Below are 17,617 nucleotides of genomic sequence, written 5' to 3'. Positions count from 1 at the left end.
GTATCAAGTTCCAGATTAGTTGGATTCCAGTGAACTCATTGAAAATATTTCTACGGCAATTTATATAAACTAATAATGAAGTATCTAAATGAGCAAATTAACAATTGTTCTGTTTATTCCATAATCCATTCCATTATTCCTGAAATCCTTGATGGATGACAAATACCTTTCTTTCATGTGCAAAAAATTCAGGTAGCTTTTTGTGTGTGAAGGCAACAGTGGAATCAAGAAAATTCTGAAGAAAATGATTAGTACACTATTACATTGCCAAGAGGATTAACACCTTTCAGATGAAGCTTGACTCGGAGTACTCCATCCACTTGTACCCAGGACTCAGCATTACTTTTGAGAATTTCTGTGTTATTCTGTTTTTGATAAAATGTCATTCACAAGGATGACAACCTCATATACCACTCACAAAATCCCTTTTAAGTCCTCTGAATAGCTACTTTCTAGCTAAGGTAAGCCATTGGAAATTGGCAGATATGGTAGTATGTGAAGTAAGGTAGGAAGATAAGTACTACAGTGGTTTAAAGCACCCTGTTATTAACACAGCTGCCTGCAATTTACTGCTGGTTCGAATCTCTCCAAGGCTCAAGGTTGACTCAGCCTTCCATCCTTTCTAAGGTAGGTTAAATGAGGACCCAGTTTGTGGGGGCAATAAGCTGACTTTGTATAAATATACAAAAGTATGAAGGCTATTGCTTAACGCATTGTAAGCCGCCCTGAGTCTCCGGAGAAGGGCGGCATATAAATCAAATTTAAAAAAAAAAAGTTTAAAAAATCTAAGCATCTGCATACTCACTTGGCCTGGTGAACCGTAGTATTTTTCTGAAAAAAGATGTATAGAATAGTCCTGCTATCTTAAAAGTATCCATAGATGGTGATAGGTAAACTATAGTTGAATTTAACATGCTATAAGAAAACAGCTGTTTATTCATGATCACGGATAAAATGCCTATTTTATTATGTGTCAACAAATTGTTGTAAACTTAGTGGCAACATAGATTTTCTCCAGATGATCCCTCCCTAACCTGATCCTTAAATCTTCTAATGGTGTGCCCATCACCGTTGTAACTGAGGCCAGCCACCAAATATGTTAAACCTTGGAGTTTAGTATGTAGAAATCTATATAGGCTCTCTGAATTGTCAAAAGCACCTTTCTCTCAGGAGTAATACAGGTAGCCGTCGACTTACAACAGTTCATTTAGAGACCGTTCAAAGTTGCTTCATTGAAAAAAGTGGCTTATCACCATTTTTTTACATTTATAACCATTGCATTTCCCTGGCCATGTGATCAAAATTCAGATGCTTGACAACTGACTCATACTTATGAGGATTGCAGTGTCCCAGGGTCATGTGATCCCCTTTTGTGACCTGGCAAGCAAAGTCAGTGGGGAAGCCAGATTCACTTAACAAACAGGTTACTAACTGAACAACTGCAGTGATTCACTTAACAACTGTAGCAAAAAAGCTTGTAAAATGAGGGAAACCTACTTAACAAATGTTTCATTTAGCAACATGAATTTTGGACTCAACTGAGATTATAAATTGAGGACTACTGTAGTTGCATTTTTCCTGTTTCATATTTCAACTCAAAGATTAAGAATTGTTCCATAAACCTCTTGATAAGAAGTTAGGCAGTTGAATTTTGGAGTCGAGGGATGCAGAACTTAGAAGAATTAACTTCTAGTCTGCCTCAGGCACTAAGCCAGATCTTCCTACTAGGAAGAGGCTCAAAAAATGTCCATAAAAGGCATAGGGAATAACCTGCCGTTTCCACTGGGTTGGATTACAGTTCCCATAATCCCCAGGCGTAGTGAAGGGCCTTGTGTTGGGGAAGGTTGGACTATGGGACAGGAGTAAGAAGGCAAGCATCATCCCTACCAAAGCCTCTGCTTAGAAATAAGCCCTTCGAGGAGTTGCGTGAGATTTCTCTGCGACGGCATCAGAACTGCCAGACCTGGAATTCCTCATGCAAAGAGACGCCGCTTGCACAAATGACAAGGACTACGAATCAGCCGTGAAGGGCGACTTATATCAAAGCAGGAAATCCATAATTTCAGGGTTTTTGTTCATCTGTCACATATGATGATTCGGGAAATCCGTTCTAATTTCTTCCTGCAATTTGTGGTCCATTTGTTTGCTCACCTTTAAAATGCAACTGGTTTCTTTGTTTCCTGTGAATTTGGAAAAAGGCAACTTTTCTTCCCAAAAGCGGGGGGGGGGGGAGAGAAGGGAGGGAGGGGGAGAGAGACAGAGGGAGAGAGAAGAGGGAGAGACAGGGAGGTAAAGAGGGACAGAGAGACACACATACACACAGGGAGGGAGGGGGAGAGAGACAGAGGGAGGAAAGGGGGAGAGGGAGGGGCAAAGGGAGGGAGAGAGCAGAGGGAGACTGTAAGGGAGGGAGGAGGAGAGAAAAAGAGAGGGAGGGAGAGACAGACAGAGGGAGGGAGAGAGAAAGAAAGGGAGGGAGGGAGAGAAAGAGAGGGTGGGTGAGACAGAGGGAGGGAAAGGGGGAGAGGGAGGGAGAGGAGAGGGAGACTGTGAGGGAGGGAGGGAGAGGGGGAGAGAAGAGAGGGATGGAGAGGGAGGAAGATTCCGAATTGCCGGAAATGGGATATTGTGACAAACCAAGCTACTCAGATAACCCAAAACACTGCTCCAAGCGTCGTCATTAATCAAATCGATTCGAAGATATCTAACGCCCTCAAAACACCCAATTGGCACCAGCAGCTCCTCACTGCCTTCGTGCAGCAGACGTTCGGCATTAAGAGGAGGGGGGAGGGGGGGGAGAAGGAAAAAAAAAAAAACCACTACCAGAAGTGGGGTTCGAACCCACGCAGACTCACGTCTATTGGAACTTAAGTCCAACGCCTTAACCACTCGGCCATTCTGGTAATATCCGAAGAAGAACTCGGAAGGCTTGGGAACAAACTGACATTGGAGTAACTAACACATTTCCCGCCGAGCCGATGGAGCAGCAGCGCCAATTTCCTCCGCCCAAAGTTCGGCTTCATAAGCCACTCAGGCGCGCGCGACCTGCGCTGCTCTGATTTCGCTTTAGGCCAGTGTTTCTCAACCTTGGAAGCTTGAAGATGGGTGGACTTCAACTCCCAGAATCCCCCAGCCAGCGCTGCTGGCTGGGGGATTCTGGGAGTTGAAGTCCACCCATCTTCAAGCTACCGAGGTTGAGAAACACTGCTTTAGGCGAAGACTTCACCTGCTGGCAAATTGGCCCCGCCTAAAATGAGGAGCCGAGGAGCCAATCCCGTTGCACCTGGAAGCGTCAGCCAATACGCTCCGTGCTTCCCGAGCGGGTCTCCCCTTTTCTCGGGAATGAAACAGACGCTCTCGGGGCGGAGAGTCTCAGTTGCCGCCACTTTAGAGGGGTGGGGGGGAAGCATCGGTGTGGATTCCTCTCCCGAAGGGAAAGAGGCAACCGGGATCCTCCAGCTCCTTTTCCCTCCTTCCCTCCCGGACTGGGGGCATCCTGCCTTGCCCCTCAAGTCCAGACAAACCATTTCATCCCGGTCCTTTCGCATCCACCAATAAGCTTCTAGACCTCAATCCTTTTTCCCTCGTACCCATTCTGACAGCAGAGCCTGTGGGTTGAGGAAAAGTTGCAGGAGGGATCTCGAGATGGTTGAGGTCAAGGCAAGTCCACTTACCTAGTGGACCTAGCACCCTACTCGCACCCCGTGATCGGCCCTATCCAAACCATTGGCAGCAGGGAGCGCGGCTTCAGATTTAAAATTGCTGGACTGGTTGCATGTTTTTTTTTTTTTAATTTGATTTATATGCCGCCCTTCTCCGAAGACTCAGGGCGGCTTACAATGTGCTCAGCAATAGCCTTCATCCTTTTGTATATTTATACAAAGTCAGCTTATTGCCCCCACAAACTGGGTCCTCATTTCACCTACCTTAGAAAGGATGGAAGGCTGAGTCAACCTTGAGCCTTGGCGAGATTCGAACCCTGAAGTAATTGCAGGCAGCTGGTCTTAATAACCAGCTTAATAACAGGGTGCCTTAAACTTCTGTACTACCAAGGCTCTTTTTGGTTTCCGATAAACACTAAACATGGATTTAGAGTAAAAAAAAAACCAAAAAACACTACTTTTATAATCTCATTCGTAACTTTATTTCGGGATTTTTATTTATTTTATTATTTTGCTGACGACTGCTTCATTCCAGATGTGACTGCAGTTCTAAGCTCAACTGTAACTGCTTTGGTGTCTCTGTTTTCTTTTTACATTCCAGTAAAGTATGTAGGAAGTTATACATTTAAGAGAAGGAACAGAAAGAACTTGCAGGGCTTTGTGGCAGAGATTTCTGAAGAACCCCCAGATTTGCAAGTAATACGTTTTGAGTTTCACCAGAGGCTTCCCCCTCCCCCTTGCGAATGACAAGCATGTAATGAATTTTAGTTATTAAAGATTTGCCTGAGGTTCCACAGGTAAGGTAAGTTCCAAAAGGGTCCTTATGATCACTCCATATTTTGCTCCTGATTTACAGAATGTGTTGTTATCTTTCATCAAAAGATTTATAGAGAATTTACAGCACCGCCATATAAGTGAGCCTAAAGCTGTTTTAAGTTCTAATAAGCGAACTTAGTGCTGCAACATTAACTCTTACTATTGAGTTCATTTTTGTTAAGTAAGGTTATGAAAATAAGCGAGATGGTCCAAAAATTTTGTCTGGATTACCAAACATCTTGCCAGTTTATATAGAGCCATAGAAGTCACTTTTATTACCACTGCATTTTTAAAAAAATAGACAAAAAATCTGTTTTGGCTTTTCCAGAATTGTCACAAGCAAAATATTGCAATATATGAATATTGCATACTTTCATTCTTCAGCAGTGTATATAATTTGCAATTATTCTTGGAATTTCATTATTAAAATCACAATTTTCTTGATGAATCTTTGCAGTGAAATAGGTATAGGAGAGATCCATTTTCTGGCTCTAATATTAACATTTCCTCACACATCCTGTGAATATGCACAATTCTAATGGTACTGTGCTATTGTGCTAGCATTTTCCAGCTGTCAGAGTTCACATTCAGTAATCTCAAATCTCTTAACAAAGTATCAGAGCTAGAAAAGTTTTTGAAACTGGACGAGGCAGCCTCCCAACCTGTACCAATTTTTGGATTGCCTACCAACTTAAAAAAAAGTATTTTCAAAACAAGGTTAAAAATTGTAATTACTGCCTCTGAAGCAGTTGACTTGGGGTTCTTGAAATGTGCTTTATGTTCAGAATTGAAGAACATTATGTTCAAATTGCAGAAACTTAGTAGTATTTCCTAATACGGTATTGCTTAACATTACAAGTTTGACCAGTTTGTATGCAGAATTGAATATTTCAAAATTTTCCACCCTCCTAAATACAATTGTCCGCAAAGTAGTCCAGCTTTTATGTAGAATCCTGAGATCTTGCTTGTATTTCTCCAGAAATATGAGGAAACTGATTTTTCTTTTATATTGTAAATGCAGTCTAATGCTTTTGTATGTAAAATTTGTGCTGTCGTTCTACAATGCCGTCTTTCAAATTCTTTATCTAAAAATTGTGCTTACCAGTTCCATGGATAAAGCAGGATATATTCCCAGATTACTATGAAGTATATTTAGAGAAGTATGTGCTACAGAGGCTTGTTCATTTACATGGAACCTTCCGTATCTTTGTGGGGAAATGTTACTAGGCTGCGCTACAAATAGGCAGCTACTGGTGTAATGGGGTCATTGATTTTGTACTTCAGCCAACAGAAGCAACCAGTGCTCAAAAAATAGAAGCGTATGCCTGACACTTAAACCACATCCAGACAGAACTGACGTCTTGTTCTCTTTCTGGGTGTCAAATCCCCAGCTGCCTATATCACTTTACTGATCAGCCTTGATCTGCAACATTGGTTTCAAATGGACTTCTAGCAGATGGCACTACTCAAGGAAGGGCCTAGTTCTACTTAAGATGTTTTATCACCTGAAGCAAAGAACATGGTGTCCAGTACTTGCTGTTTAAGGGCAAAGCCCAAAGGAATCAAGTTACTGCAGAAGACTCAGAGTTGGGTGGGAAGTATTATTGAAGGCAAGAGGAAAAATGTAGCAACACTTCAACCACACCCATGCCATTTAAAGCATCCCAGAACTAAATACAGCAGCAGTGAAGAAAGGTACTTGAGGTACTAGGGTTTTTTTTGAAACAAGGAAGACTTAACATCTTTCATGTTACAGATTGGAATTGGGGAGAGCTTTAGAAAGGCTTCTTTCACAGGGTTTCAGCTCAGAAAACTCGCCAATGTTAACTTTTTTTTTTTTTAAAAAGAGAGAAGCTACAAATCATGTGAAAAGAAAGTAGACCTTTGAGTTCTATGGTTTTACATATCAGAACATTTTTAAAAAATCACCTGGTCCTTAGCAGTTCCTAAAATTAGGAAAATACCACCTCAGATGAACAAGAGCACATGACCTATAACACCATGTCATCATTTATTTTACAAAAAGAAAGCCAAAACAGAGAAGCCATGTGTGAAAAACTAAGTACACCTTATGATTCGAAATCTTGTAGAATCACCATTAGCAGCAATAACTCAAGAGTGATTGTTTTCTGTAGGACTATCAGTCTCTCACATAATTGTGGAGGAATTTTGATCCACTCACAACATTGCTTCTGTTCATTTGTCTATACACAGCTCTCGTGAGGTCCTGCCACAGCATTTCAATTGGGTTGAGGTCTGGACTTTGGGCCATTGCAACACCTTACCTTTTTTCCCCAGCCATTCTGTTGTAGATTTGCTGGTGTGGTTGGGATCATTGTCCTGTTGCAGGATCCAGTGTTGGCCAAGCTTTAGTTGTCAGACAGATGGCCTCACATTTGACTCTAAAATACTTTGGTATACACCAGGGATCTGCAATCTTAAATACTCAGTGCCATTTGGACCCGTTTCCCACAGAAATGAAAACACCAGGAGCCACAAAACCTAGGTGGGCGTGGCCAACTCAATGTCACTCACTTCCACCAGTCACATGACACCCCCCTAGCCACGCCTACCCAGCTGGTCATTAGGGCAGAGAATCAGTTGTTAAAAAACACTGGGAACCACAAAAATTTTTGACATCTCTCTCCCCTCCCTGTCTGTGTATCTCTGTCTACCCCTCTGTCTGTATCTCTCTCTCTCTGCCCTAGCCGCTTCTTCATCCCCTGCCGTCGCCCTTACCTTCTCAGGCCAGGTGAGGAGTGACTGAGAGGGGAGGGCAAGGGGTGGGGTGGGGCCAGCCAGTGGTGGGATCACCTGACAGGGAGCCACAGCAGAGGGCCCGGAGAGCCACATGCAGCTCCGGAGCCACAGGTTGCTGACCCCTGGTATACACAATATTCATGATTGTGCCTAGGTCCTGTGGTTGCAAAACGAGCCCAAATCATCACATCTCCACAGGCATGCTTGATGGTTGGCCTGAGATGTTTGTGCCAATATGCTGTGTTTGGTTTTTGCAAAATGTGACACTATGTATTGTGGCCAAATATATCCACCTTGGTCTCATCTGTCCAAAGGATGGTGTTCCAGAAGCCTTGTGATTTGTTCAGATGCAACTTGGCAAACCTAGCCAAGCTGCGCTGCCATGTTCTTTTTAGAGAGAAGAGGCTTTCTCCTGGCAACCCTTCCAAACAAACCATACTTGTTCAGTCTTTTTAAAATTGTACTGTCATGAACTTTGCTTTTAACGTGCTGCGGCCTGTAGAGTCCAAGATGTAGCTCTTGGATTTTTTACAATTGATCTGAGCATTGTACTGTCTGAGCTTGGGATGAAGTTGCTGGGACATCCATTCCTGGGAAGATTGGCAACCATCTTGAATATTTTCTGCTTGTGAATAATCTTCCTCCCTGTAGAATGATGGACTTTAAATTGTTTGAAAATGGCCTTATAACCCTTCCCAGAACAATGGCAGCAACAATTCCTTCTCAAAGATCATTGCTGATGTCACTGTATTAACACATACCTCAATACCTGAGATCAGTAAACTCCTAAAACTTCAGCTTTTATAAAGGTAGTCACACTTGCTGATGATCAGTTGATCTAAGGATGCTCAATTAGCAGCACCTGGCTGTTACTTAGCTCTTCACACCTATGGAAGCAGTAAATGTGTACTTAAGTTTTTTCCACACATGGCTTCTTCATTTTGGCTTTCTTTTTGTAAAATAAATGGCATAGTTTTATATGTCATGTGTTATTGTTCATCTGAGGTTGTATTTGCATACTTTTAAGAACTGCTAAAGACCAGCTGATGATTTTTACTATGTCCTGATACATAAAATGATAGAACTCAAGAGGGTGTACAGGTACATTTCTTCTTACTCAGACAAAACAAGTGAATGAAACCACTCCACCTGCCTGTATAACTGATTTTAAACAGGCCTGATCACCAATTGTTTTCAGGGTAAACTCAGTTAAACTACCAATTCTTCTTAATCTTGGATAATATATTTGTCTAATTAGTTCCATTGAAGCTTGATGAAAAGCAACACCTACAGTAGAGGTATCATTAGAGAGAGTTAGAGAAACTAAGTTCTTTCTTATAGGTCTTTCCAAATGTTTTTCCCCCACCAGGTGTTGATTAATATAAATTCACAGATTGTGTGTGTTCACAGAGTCTATGTATATTTATCTGCCATGAGTAAAGATCTTTTAGATGTGAGATATTATCCCTAGAGGCAGGCAAAAAAGGAACAAGAATCAATACAAGTGTACGATACTGCCAGACATTTCTCATTAAGAATTAATACCTCGAAATAGGTAAAAACTACATTGCTACATTGATAAAAATGGCTCATTAGTAGCTTTGGCAAAACATTAACCGTTCTTTTCTTCCGCTCTTCCCTTCCATTGTTCATTGGTTGGACCCAATCAATAGCAGAAAGTATTCACTGTCCAAATTTCAAGGGAGCTCCTTGCCAGCCATTTTAAGATTCATAACCCAAATGCAAAAGGAAGTCCTAATTATAGCGAGTTCCATTTTTTCCCCCAGTCTCAAGAACTAATGTAAATTGGAAAAATTAGGGAGGGCAAAGGATAGTTCAGTTGGTGTATGTTATTTTCAACAAAACTCACCTGAAGAAATTTAAAAGGGTTAGGCGTGAGGCCAAACCACCTCAAGTTTTGATACTTAACAAAGGCACAAATGAACCTTCGTGGGTATTTCAGGTTTTATTATTTAATTTAGGGTTTTTTTGAAAAAAAAAAAGACAATCCCCCTCCCCTCAAAACAAACCCAACCACAATAGAATTGCAAAGATAGTCTCTCTCCCGCTTTTCTTTTTATTTTTTTAAAAAAGCCCAACATTGTCCCACTAAGGGAGGCCCTGGCCTCCGCCGGCTGCAGAAAAAAAGGCTTCCATTAGGGACCAAGCCACAGTGTACACACTGTACCCCAAGACCCAGTTTACTTCTGCTGAGCAGCAGTGTTGGGCTGCCTCATTTCTCCCAACCAGCAAGCACCACTGTTGCCTCTTCTTCCTTACAGGCTAAAGTTGAAAAGTAGGGGGAGGGGGGTGTAAAACAAAAACAAAACAAGGAGCGAAAACACAAAAGGAAGGCACCTCAAAGTGTGATCCTTAGCCAAGGGCATGGGCGGTCTTTGCCCCCCACCCCATCCCTACCCACATGTATACCTCGCCTGGGCAGGCTCTTTACACTTTGCCACTTCTGCACAGTGACAACAGCTTTTCACTCTCAGGATCTGGTTATGGCAGCTGTGACCAAACAGCCCAGACCAGTTTGGGCTGTTCCCAGTCTCCTCATTTTACAAAAGAATCAATGAACTCCTGGCTTGAGCTGGCACAGAGTGAGGAGCTTTAGGAGTGACGCCACTAAGCTCCAACTCTGCCTACGTTGAATTATTCGTTATTTTAAAGGCAAGACAATCTGTTCTTAGGTAATGGTTCCTGTACGGCATTTTTGTGGATCTGGGGCCCAGTGGAAGAAAGCAGCAGAGGCTAGTGTTACCAAATAGGGGTCTAAAGAATAAAAAGAACAGAAATCAGAACAAAAATTAGATCTCTCTCTACATATATATAATATACATATAAACAGATGTGCATTAAGCCAGAAGTTGCTTTAGAACAGGGAGGCTTCTATCTTGCATCATTGCCCATCCAAGTGCACAATTTGGGAGAAGGTGCTAGGGCCTGGTGTGAAGAGTAGACCTGAAAAGGGAAAACTGCATTTTGATTTTGCAATACCAAGCGATCAGCTGGTGATCCTCAAAGAAAAGATGAACCTTTGAAGATACAGCTAATCGCTTTCCTATCTATGTGAACTGAGAGATACAAGAGCTTTGGTTTCCATCTTTTCCCTCTATTCAATATGGTTAGGAAGTCTTCCTTGTCCTAAGGATGCTATACAGGGTTTAGGGCAGAAAAAAACAAGAAAGTAACCCCTCTGGTCAAAATGATAGGTCTTCCTGTTCCTTTTCAACCACCTCTGGGCAAACAAAGAGTCTTGCTGCTTGCCATTGCCTTATGAAAGTTGAAAAGGGGGTATAATTGATACAGCACCAGAAAGCTGGAGAAGAGGGCAGGTGTCAATCCACACGTTCTCTTCTTCCTCCCCAAACTACCTGTATAGTGGTGTGAGCAGGGAAGTGGAAAATGCAGTCCTCTATGCCTATTTTTCCCTAACCATCCAGGAATCCAGACACCAACTTCAGCTTCATTCAGCTAAGGCAATCCAGCCAATCACCACTGCTGGATTCTGGTTTGGGTGATTTGAGTCAAAACAATTGATTAAGACAGACAAGTCAGTGAGAAAAGCACGAGCCAAAAAGTCACATGATCAGCTGCTTCCCTCCACTCTTCGTCCACTACCTCTTCCTGGGAAGAGTCCTGCTGCTTCCAGCTCAGAAGATATCAGGGCACACGTTCCAGTCCTGTTTCTCTTTGCTTTCCCAATAGCCTCCCCTGTATACATGGGACACCTCCTTGGTATCAGGATCTTTCTTCCGTTCAAACCACAATGCCTTGTAGGGATCATACGGGGTTCCTGCGCAAGGGAGGCAGCAGAAGAGAAGGGTGAGAATTTTCAGACTGATGAAAAAAGGTGTTAGACTGGCTATTTCTCCTGGGAATGTGACACTAAAACTTCCTTCTTCGACAGTTTAAAGGTAATCATACCTCCCTACAAATAGCATCTTAGCTAGTAAAACTAGAAAAGACTTTGGCCCAATACGTGGAGGAAGCACTACTAATGGGGAGCACAGAACAGCACATCAGGTGAACCATTGCCCAGCTGTAAAAATATAAAGTAGCTTCTTAAATTCTTAAACGCTTCCTAAATGAAAGAGGCCAATGGGACACTTCTTACCATCCTCTGTCGCCCTCATGGCTTCAGCTTCACGTTTTTTACGGGAAAGGCGCTGCTTCTCCTCTAAGCGCTGCTTCTCTGCATTGGCCTCATCCCAGCGCCCATTCTCCATGAGTCTTTGGTCAGGCCGGAGTCTGCTGTCAGTGGGAGCAGTACCACTTTCTGGGGCATTGAGTGTCAAAGCCAACTCTGAGAAATAATACATGTTCTCTGCGTTCTTCCTGTACCAAAAAAGGAGTAAAAATAATAGAAGTGGCAACAAAGCTCATGGATAAGGCAATGACATATATTCATTTTCTCTCCCCACCCTTTTGTCCTTCACATGAGTGCTGTTTTATTTTTCAGAAGTAACTCCTCTTGATCCTGGGAAATTAGATGCATCAGTGGCCTATTGCTACTAACAAAAGGGAAACAGCAATCTGTTGTTCACTGATCAAGTGAGCAATGAGAAAAGTTACAAAAAAAGCATCTCAGATGTGTTTTAATTGCTTAATGCTTAATGAATCAGACCATTTTTACCTGGATTTCAAGATCTATAAGTATGCCTACCCATAACTGACACTTGCATTTGAAAAGTTATTTCCATTTGAAATAAAAGTAGCTGTTATGGTACATTCAATTAAATGGCTGGTGAATAAGCTTTAAAGTCTGGGGATGGGGGGGAGGAGATTTTTCAGTGCTCTCCATTCTCTGACCTACACCACTGCTAGAAGACACCTCTCTCCACAAACTTCATAATACTCCATCCTTTATTTTAATGATTTCTTTTGAATGTATTTGTTGAATATAGAAAACAGTAATTACATTGACTATACAGTGGTGTGATTTAAATACTATCACGGTGTATTTCTCCCCCCCCCCTTTCAACTCAGCCTTCCATCCTTTCTAAGGTAGGTAAAATGAGGACCCAGATTGTGGGGGCAATAAGCTGACTTTGTATAAATATACAAAAGTATGAAGGCTATTGCTTAGCGCATTGTAAGCCGCCCTGAGTCTCCAGAGAAGGGCGGCATATAAATCAAATAAAAAAAAAAAAAATCAGCTGAATCCATAGAACGTCCTCTTTAGTCAGAAGAGCAAATGTCTTTGCTTCTTTCACAGCTCCCTGCAGGAACCAAGCTCCTTCCATTACTTACGGGAGTGGGTTCCTCTTCCATAACACCACCCTGCTGTCTTCTGTTTCATGTGTTCTTAGACGGCTGTCACCACCATTCTCCAAGCTAGGATTCACCTTGAAGCAGTCAATCTTCTCATCCCAGGTGCCCAACAACATAAAATGCACTTTTCCTGACGGATCCAATACCTCTCCAGTGACCTGTTATCAGGAGTTCAGGAGAATCAGCAGAGTTCTACTTTTGCTACTACCTTTTCAATAAAGGTAAACAGAAATCTGCATACAGGATAGAATGTATTTGAACAGTTTCCAGACTCACACATAAACTAAAAAACACTCATCCTGACTGCTCTCCAGAATACTGAGCAGCTTTTACAGACAAGAAGGATGTGTTAGCCTGGCTGCAGGAGGAGTGCTGCCCATGGAGCCCACTACTTTTGGAATTAGGCTCCTCTTGCTATCATACAGGCCCATCCTTGTCACCCCACTTGATAATAAATAAAGCATGGTATTTCTTACCTTTCTAGCCACATCTCTGGAGAAGTAACTATAAGGAACAAATTTGAGAATACATCTCTCATTCGTTTTATGGTTCAGAATCTCAATTTCACCAGACTGGAAAGCAAAAAGAGAGAGAGAGAGAGAGAGAGAAAGAGAGAGAGAGAGAGAGAGAGAGAGAGAGAGAGGAAGGGAGGGAGGGAGGGAGAGAGAGAGAGGGAGGGAGGGAGGGAGGGAGGGAAAGAGAGAGATATAAATTCAAGCAGGCTCCATATTACCTATGAAAAATTTTAAAACAGTTACATAATTGTTGTAGTGGTCCTCAAAAGATGGAGGAACCATTCTCCAAGGCTTTGGCCTCTAGCCATTATTCTCCAACCACACATTTGACAGCAACAACTTCATCTCACTGAAATGTCGCCTTAACTGTAACTCACCTGGTCTATCCATAATTTGCCCACAATGATGTTGTGTACTGTGGTGGTGACTTTTTTCCATGTATAATGATTGCCAGTTGCATGGAAGATACAATGGATGGTACCTAGAGACAGGAAAATGATACACTTAAGATAGTTCCACAGTGTTGAAGACTTCTTGTTAAGGTTTGATGGAAAATGGCTTAGGACCGGGGTATATACGAGACCGCCTGCTGCCAGCAACAGCTTCCCACCGGCCAATACGCTCCCACAGAGAGGGGCTCCTCAGGGTGCTGTCAGCCAGATAATGCCGACTGGCGACACCCAGGGGGAGAGCCTTCTCTGTGATGGCGCCCACCCTCTGGAATGAGCTGCCCCTTGAGATTCGTCTCATCCCCGACCTGCATACCTTTCTCCGCGCCTTGAAGACCCTCTTGTTCCAACAAGCCGGCCTGGCCTAATACGAATTTTAGAATGGGTGTATGTGTGTTTTAATCTATGGGCCAAATTTTTATATATTCACTTTTAAATTGTTTTAAATTTTGTATATTTATATGTGTTTTAATATGGCTGTACACTGCCCTGAGTCCTTCGGGAGAAGGGCGGTATAGATATCTAATAAACATAAACAACATAAACATAAACAAAATGTGTCATATTCAGTGGATGTAACTATTGGGTATAGACATGGAAGGCTTTAATTCTTATCCTATCTTGCTACCTGCTATTCTTTCCATGCATGCATTTTATGGGCCCTTTAAGTCTGCGTATATTCTAAATATCTCCAAGAAATACATAGCACAGGTTAATGCTCCATGAATGCTACACTTAATCACAAATATTCAGTAGAGAGGCTTGCCATCTTTCTCATACAGCCTATATCTAATTAGGAAAAAGCTGGAAACACCAGACATTGTACTACCAGCAGTTGGGGAGCAAACAAGATTATTCTCTGTTAAATAGTTTTATTAATTGGCTATGCCTTCCTAAAACAGCAGGCCACAAAAGGGATAGTCAGCGACCAAGACTCACCAAGTGGCATGATTGAGAGGTATTTGCCTCGGAACTTGCTGGTGATTTTAATCTCCTGCCGAAGGGTCCAACCATGTCTGGAATCGGCATGATGAGCAGCAGCTGGAGGATGGTGGCTTACCTAGTAGATATGACCAATAGACAATAAAGGCTTATTCAATTCTGGAATGAAGGGTTTAGGGATATGCATCAGAAGAAGAGATGAAAACAGATTCCATCAATGTATTTACTAAGTCTCGAGGCACTTTCATATGAAAGTAAACTCCACTGGTGATATAGACAGGCAGGCAGGCAGGCAGGCAGGCAGGCAGACATAATTTACCATATTTATAAGTCACTCCGATTGTGGGCAATGAATAACCTACAGCTGGCATACACAGTTAAATTAACACAAAGTCCAACTAAATAAAAATAAACTATGTAAGAGGCACCAGGGCAGAGTAGGGTCCATATGTCTGCTGGAATAACATGGCTTTAACTTGCCTCCCAAATACAAAGAGGGAGAAGGCTATCCTCATATCCATGGGTAAGGTCAACCAAAGAGTAGGAACCACCACTGAGAAGGCCTATCATCCCCATACTAGAAACACTGAAAGTGCCAGAATTGTCCTGGGATCAAGGAACAAAAAAGGAACATGCTCTGCTTTTTACCTGTTCGCAGATGGAACGATAGCCATTTTCTTCTAATCGGTCTAGCTCAAATGTTTCCCCTAAGAGAGGGTTGAATGGCTTGCTAGTGCGGAAGACAGTTGTGGAGTAAGATGATACCGTAAAAGCTGCCACGTAGCAGAGCTGCTCCAATGAGTTTTCACATTTGGCAGCCCGGTCCAACAAATCATGATATTCCAAGTCTTCTGTGAGACGCTGCAGCATGGATAATGGCTCGTTGAAATTAACCTGGGAGCAGAAGGAACAGGTGCTAAGCAGGAAATCCTTTCTAGGGATAAAGTATCTTATTCAAAGCTAGCTATATCTATCATGCCCCAAATATGTGCCAAGATCAAAATCAAACTATCTATTGCAGAATGAAGTTTGCACAATTATGCTTCTTGGGATTACTTGGCTTTCTACCGTTTTCCACACAGCATGGGGTTTTACTCAAAAACCAGATTAAAGCCACTCACTGGCATGGGGATCTTGGAGAGCTCCTTGCCAATGCAATTCTTCATGATGCTCCATAGGTTCAGGCTGTAATTTGGTTTGTGTGGAATCCGAGTTCTCTTCTCCTTCTTAGTATCCTCTCCCTGATGTTTGTACTTCAGGAGAAAAAGAAGACTATTGTAGTTATAGTCTTATGGGGAAGGGATAACATGCATGTCAATTCCTGAGCAAACTCTTACAATTTCCACTTCACTTTGCTGAAAGTTTAGAAGTAAAGTTAATCTAATGTCAAACTCTCACATCTAATATATCAAAATGAAGACAGCTATCCCAACAAATGCTGCCTCTGAAGCAGTAAAAGCTGCATTCCAAATAGCAAAAACCTGGGATGAGTTAAACTGTGTTAAGATTACTCTTTTTTTCTAGTCTTCAACAAGCTGTATCTCAAGTTATGGCTTACATTCTTTCAACCTTACACTAGAACAGTGCTGGCTAACCTTTTGTCATCGGGTGCCAAAAGCGGGGGGAGTGCGGGGGGCGGTCGCATGCATGCCCACATCCATAATTCTATGTGCTCCGCCCCCCCCCCGCGCATGCACGCATGACACCCCACACTCCCCCTGCTTTTGGAATGTGATGGCATGGTGGGCCCAGTAGGCCTGTTTTTTGCTCTCTCCAGGCTCCAGAGCCTTTCTAGGAGCCTGGGGAGGGTGAAAATGGCCTTCCTCACTCCACCAGAGGCCCTCCAGAGGCCGGAAACAGTGTGTTTCCTGACGTCCGGTGGGCCCAGAAGGCCCAAAAATCAGCTGGCTGGAGCTGAACTTGCATGCCCACCAATATGGTTCTGTGTGCCACCTGTGGCACCCGTGCCATAGGTTCGCCATCATGGCGCTAGAATGAGTAACCTAGATCAGAGACAAGCAATATGACGCCTCAAGATACTTTGGATTACAATTCCTGTAATTTTTGCAATTAATCATTATAACTTAGACTGATGGGATTTGACAGTCAAAACACTTGGAAGCTGTTAAAGTTACTTAGCCCTGATCTAGGCCTTCAACTAGTTAAATTTTGATCACCCAAGAAAATCTAATAAAAAGCCATGTCCCTTTCCCTCCTTTCAAATCAAAATATCAAACTACCTGCTCATCAAGACTGATGTCACTGCTGGCGCCACTGATGTTGCTGCCTGTTCGTCTAAAGGAGTTGAAAAAACACACCATAAGGAAGAAGGAATTAGGATGCTCCAGCTGAGCCTGGCCAAAAAAAACTGTTCAAAAAGCAATGCAACAAAACACTGGAAGAGCTACATTATGCTGCTTATTTTGCCAGAGTTGGAAACCATTACGAACACTGTCAAATAGGAAACATTTATGATTCTTGTTTGCAACTAGGATTAAAAATGTTTTAAAGTCAAAAGGGAATATATAAGCACTATACAATTCCAGATAACTATTTTGATATAGCAATGCTATTTAGGAATTTGTTAAATCTTCCAAGTTTTACTTTCCCCAATTATTTATCATCTAAAACACCTTATCGGCATATTGTAACAAAAATGGAGAAATATTAATAAAAAAAACTGAACGCAATTCAGAAATGTGTATCAGCTAATACAAAATGAATCAGCAAAAGTCACAAACACCTAAAACATTAACATTAGCATCCGAACATTTAATTCTTGCTGTGGACAGAATTGAAACATTACATAATTTAAGATAATAAGAGCCTGGGAGAATTTAAATGTCTTTAGCTGGAGCAAAAAACATAGCATTTCTCTTCTTGGAGAAAAAGAACATTCCACAACTTGGTGGCCTCATCCGAGATGACTCTCTCTTGCAAGTTACATCCTGAGCTTCTGACTGAAGGAAAACTCAGAGAGAGGCCTCAACTGACATAATACACTAAACACTAGTTATCTAATCAAAGGAATGTTGTAGATTGGTAACAGGCCTGAACTGAGTGGTGATGATGCAATTGTATAAACACTACTGATCACGACTTGTCTGGATGAAGAAACCATCTGCTAATGCTGCTTATGAATTGAGTTTCAATTTATCATCTTGCTATCGTTAATGATTGGTTCCCATACCCAATA

At 42.2% G+C, this 17,617-nt stretch overlaps 1 protein-coding gene and 1 non-coding gene across 3 annotated transcripts in view; both read right to left on the bottom strand.

The window, feature by feature from the left end:
- Positions 1 to 2,820: 2,820 nt before the first annotated feature.
- TRNAL-UAA (transfer RNA leucine (anticodon UAA)) lies at positions 2,821 to 2,903 on the bottom strand. The gene has a single exon. It is a non-coding gene; the product is annotated as a tRNA-Leu (tRNA).
- Positions 2,904 to 9,189: 6,286 nt separating this feature from the next.
- The window catches only part of OSBP (oxysterol binding protein), a 29,973-nt gene continuing 21,545 nt past the window's right edge, over positions 9,190 to 17,617 (bottom strand). For both annotated transcript variants that reach the window (XM_034420289.3, XM_034420290.3), the window contains exons 6-14: positions 16,662 to 16,716; positions 15,543 to 15,674; positions 15,070 to 15,315; positions 14,419 to 14,539; positions 13,408 to 13,511; positions 12,992 to 13,087; positions 12,495 to 12,673; positions 11,359 to 11,579; positions 9,190 to 11,037 (exon numbers count right to left, since the gene is read on the bottom strand). In XM_034420289.3, the coding sequence (XP_034276180.1) occupies positions 10,895 to 11,037; positions 11,359 to 11,579; positions 12,495 to 12,673; positions 12,992 to 13,087; positions 13,408 to 13,511; positions 14,419 to 14,539; positions 15,070 to 15,315; positions 15,543 to 15,674; positions 16,662 to 16,716 (1,297 nt within the window). In that variant the 3' untranslated portion in view covers positions 9,190 to 10,894. The remainder of the gene's footprint in view (positions 11,038 to 11,358; positions 11,580 to 12,494; positions 12,674 to 12,991; positions 13,088 to 13,407; positions 13,512 to 14,418; positions 14,540 to 15,069; positions 15,316 to 15,542; positions 15,675 to 16,661; positions 16,717 to 17,617) is intronic.

This window comes from Pantherophis guttatus, chromosome 1 (genome assembly GCF_059756535.1).
Source record: "Pantherophis guttatus breed Tessera chromosome 1, ASM5975653v1, whole genome shotgun sequence".
Taxonomy (NCBI): domain Eukaryota; kingdom Metazoa; phylum Chordata; class Lepidosauria; order Squamata; family Colubridae; genus Pantherophis; species Pantherophis guttatus.
Note: the sequence above shows the minus strand (reverse complement) of the source record. Positions and strands in the feature narration are given on the sequence as shown.